The 2,444-nt window shown below is 43.9% G+C and overlaps 1 protein-coding gene across 1 annotated transcript in view; it reads left to right on the top strand.

The window, feature by feature from the left end:
• The window catches only part of LOC107566843 (kinesin-like protein KIF21A), a 58,921-nt gene that overhangs the window by 41,302 nt on the left and 15,175 nt on the right, over window positions 1-2,444 (top strand). Inside the window, exons 16-18 of the mRNA XM_016252401.1 lie at window positions 1,130-1,329; window positions 1,412-1,519; window positions 1,623-1,691. Of these exons, the coding sequence (XP_016107887.1) occupies window positions 1,130-1,329; window positions 1,412-1,519; window positions 1,623-1,691 (377 nt within the window). The remainder of the gene's footprint in view (window positions 1-1,129; window positions 1,330-1,411; window positions 1,520-1,622; window positions 1,692-2,444) is intronic.

Here is a 2,444-nt window from a genome sequence, read left to right as displayed (position 1 = left end):
TGTGTGTGTGTGTGTGTGTGTGTGTGTGTGTGTGTGTGTGTGTGTGTGTGTGAGAGAGAGAGAGAGAGAGAGAGAATCTTTTTTTTATTTATTCATTTTATTTCACATATTCTAAAAAATTTGCTCTGTTGCAGTCTTACCAGTTCATTTCTGTGTGTGTGTGTGTGTGTGCGCATGCGGGTGTCTATTTTGTATTCTTGATATTTTAGAGAGTCACCCTTTGATTGCTGTGCACTTTTTTTCTGCACAGTGGCTGATTTGTAGTTTGTACCACCAAAAGATTCTCTGATTTTTCGTATTTCCCATTCATTTCCTATGTCGGTCATTTTTGTGTGACTTTTTTTTTTGTTTGACCCTTTAACATATCCGAATCATGTCCATGATTTTTTGTGTGTGTTCACATAGCTAATGTGACAAAAGTCACCAAGTGTCATCTCATTCCGATGAAGCCACGATGTTTTTAAATTTCGAAATATAAATTTTTTCCGGTCAAGAATGACCGAAGAGGCCCAGAGGGTTCATTTTAATTTAATTTTAATTAATTTAATTATTTAACTTGATAAGTCTTGCTTTTGTTGAGGTTAAAAACCTTAATGCTATGCATTTGTGTGTTAACAGAGGACTTCCAGGCGGATCTGGCCAACATCACGTGTGAGATCGCCATCAAACAGCGGCTGATCGATGAACTGGAGAACAGTCAGAGACGTCTGCACACACTCAAACAACAGTATGAGCAGAAACTCATGATGCTGCAGAGCAAAATCAGAGACACACAGCTGGAGAGAGACCGTGTACTGCAAAACATGGGTACAACACACACACACAGTATATGGCTATATACAGTATAACAAACTATGCAAAAAAAGATGATCACATTTTGACTGAAATCATGCACCTGTAGCATTCAACTCTCAGTAAATCTCTTGTGCCCTCTTCTGGTTGGATTTCGAAACCGCTGGAATGAAAATGCAAAAGCATAACTTAAAAAAAAAAAAAAAAGGTTATAGGCCTTTTACACACCACACGCTTAAACAAAGCAAGCCATAAGCAAAATATAAGTTACACAACTGCTTAACAGTCGCAGAACTGTAACAAATATATAATTGATTCTAATCACATTTCTGTGCAGGCTCAGTGGAGTCATGTACGGAGGAGAAAGCAAAGAAGATAAAGTCCGAATACGAGAAGAAGTTGAACTCCATGAACAAGGAGTTGCAGAAACTGCAGTCGGCACAAAAAGAACATGCACGCCTGCTGAAGAACCAATCACAGTACGAGAAACAGCTGAGGAAGCTACAGCAGGAAGTGACTGAGATGAAGAAAACCAAGGTAGGCTTGTTTGTGTGTGTTTGTGTTGGGCCGTTTACACTCACAGCAGCAATCAGTGTCATGGTGGCTTTGTTTCGCTCAGGTGGTTTTGATGAAACAGATGAAGGAACAGCAGGAGAAGAACCGAGTCACAGAGACCCGCCGCAACCGAGAGATCGCCACACTCAAGAAAGACCATCGCAAACAGGAGGTGACACACTGTACACTGAACAGCCCCAGAGAATTATGGGGAATTCTCAGACACAATTCCTGCTCATTCACTTCTTTTGTTTTCTCTTTCTTGTCTCGTTTAGCACCAGCTACGGCAGCTTGAGGCTCAAAAGAGACAGCAGGAGCTCATTCTGCGCAGGAGGGCAGAGGAGGTGACAGAACCAGGATTATTTGGAAATTACGTGTTTTTTTTTTTTGTTTTTTTTTACAAAAGCACTGGTGTGATGGCTGCAGAGACGCTACTTCTCAGAGAGAGTTTTAGCATGCTGACAGTCCCACAGTTCCCTTTCAGTCGGTCACTCTCGACGTCACGTCGGAGGACCGACGAAATTGGGATCTCGCTTAGAGGGACCAATCTACTTCGAGTGTGAACTAAACGAGCCAATGCAAATTGGCATGCGATTATTGCATCCAGCTGCTGCTGATCACAGCGTGAGTATAAGTAGGCAGCAGGTGCATCGCATATTCAGCTTTTCGCTTCGGAGCCGAGCGATCACATCGTTCTGCTCCTGACTACTCTACTGAGAGAAAAGACTGAACGAGTTCAGCATGCTCTTGGAGAGCTCTTCGTGTTGGTGGACGGCACTTCAGCGGTGGTGGTTTCCCGTGTCGAGTGGGTTGCACACATCAGGCTGCACTACCCCCTGTTTGTGTTGCAGATGATCATCTCCCCTGTGCGCCTCAGCACGCTAAAAGAGCTTTTTCCCCTAAAAGAGCAATTTCGGGTGCGTCTTTTTAAAGACGACGTTGCTTGGCAAACTTGACGTTACGTCTTTATAAAGACGATGTGGGTCTTGCTATAGACAACGTATCACCCGGGCATTCTGGATGCGGTCGTTACCTGGCGCTGGGTGATGGTCACGATCGCTGCCTCTCGTGCCTGGGCATGAAGCACGCTGAGGTGG

Source organism: Sinocyclocheilus grahami, unplaced genomic scaffold (genome assembly GCF_001515645.1).
Source record: "Sinocyclocheilus grahami isolate Dianchi unplaced genomic scaffold, SAMN03320097.WGS_v1.1 scaffold1104.1, whole genome shotgun sequence".
In the NCBI taxonomy this organism is placed as follows: domain Eukaryota; kingdom Metazoa; phylum Chordata; class Actinopteri; order Cypriniformes; family Cyprinidae; genus Sinocyclocheilus; species Sinocyclocheilus grahami.
The sequence above is the reverse complement of the archived record's forward strand: the minus strand, read 5'-3'. Positions and strand labels throughout refer to the sequence as shown.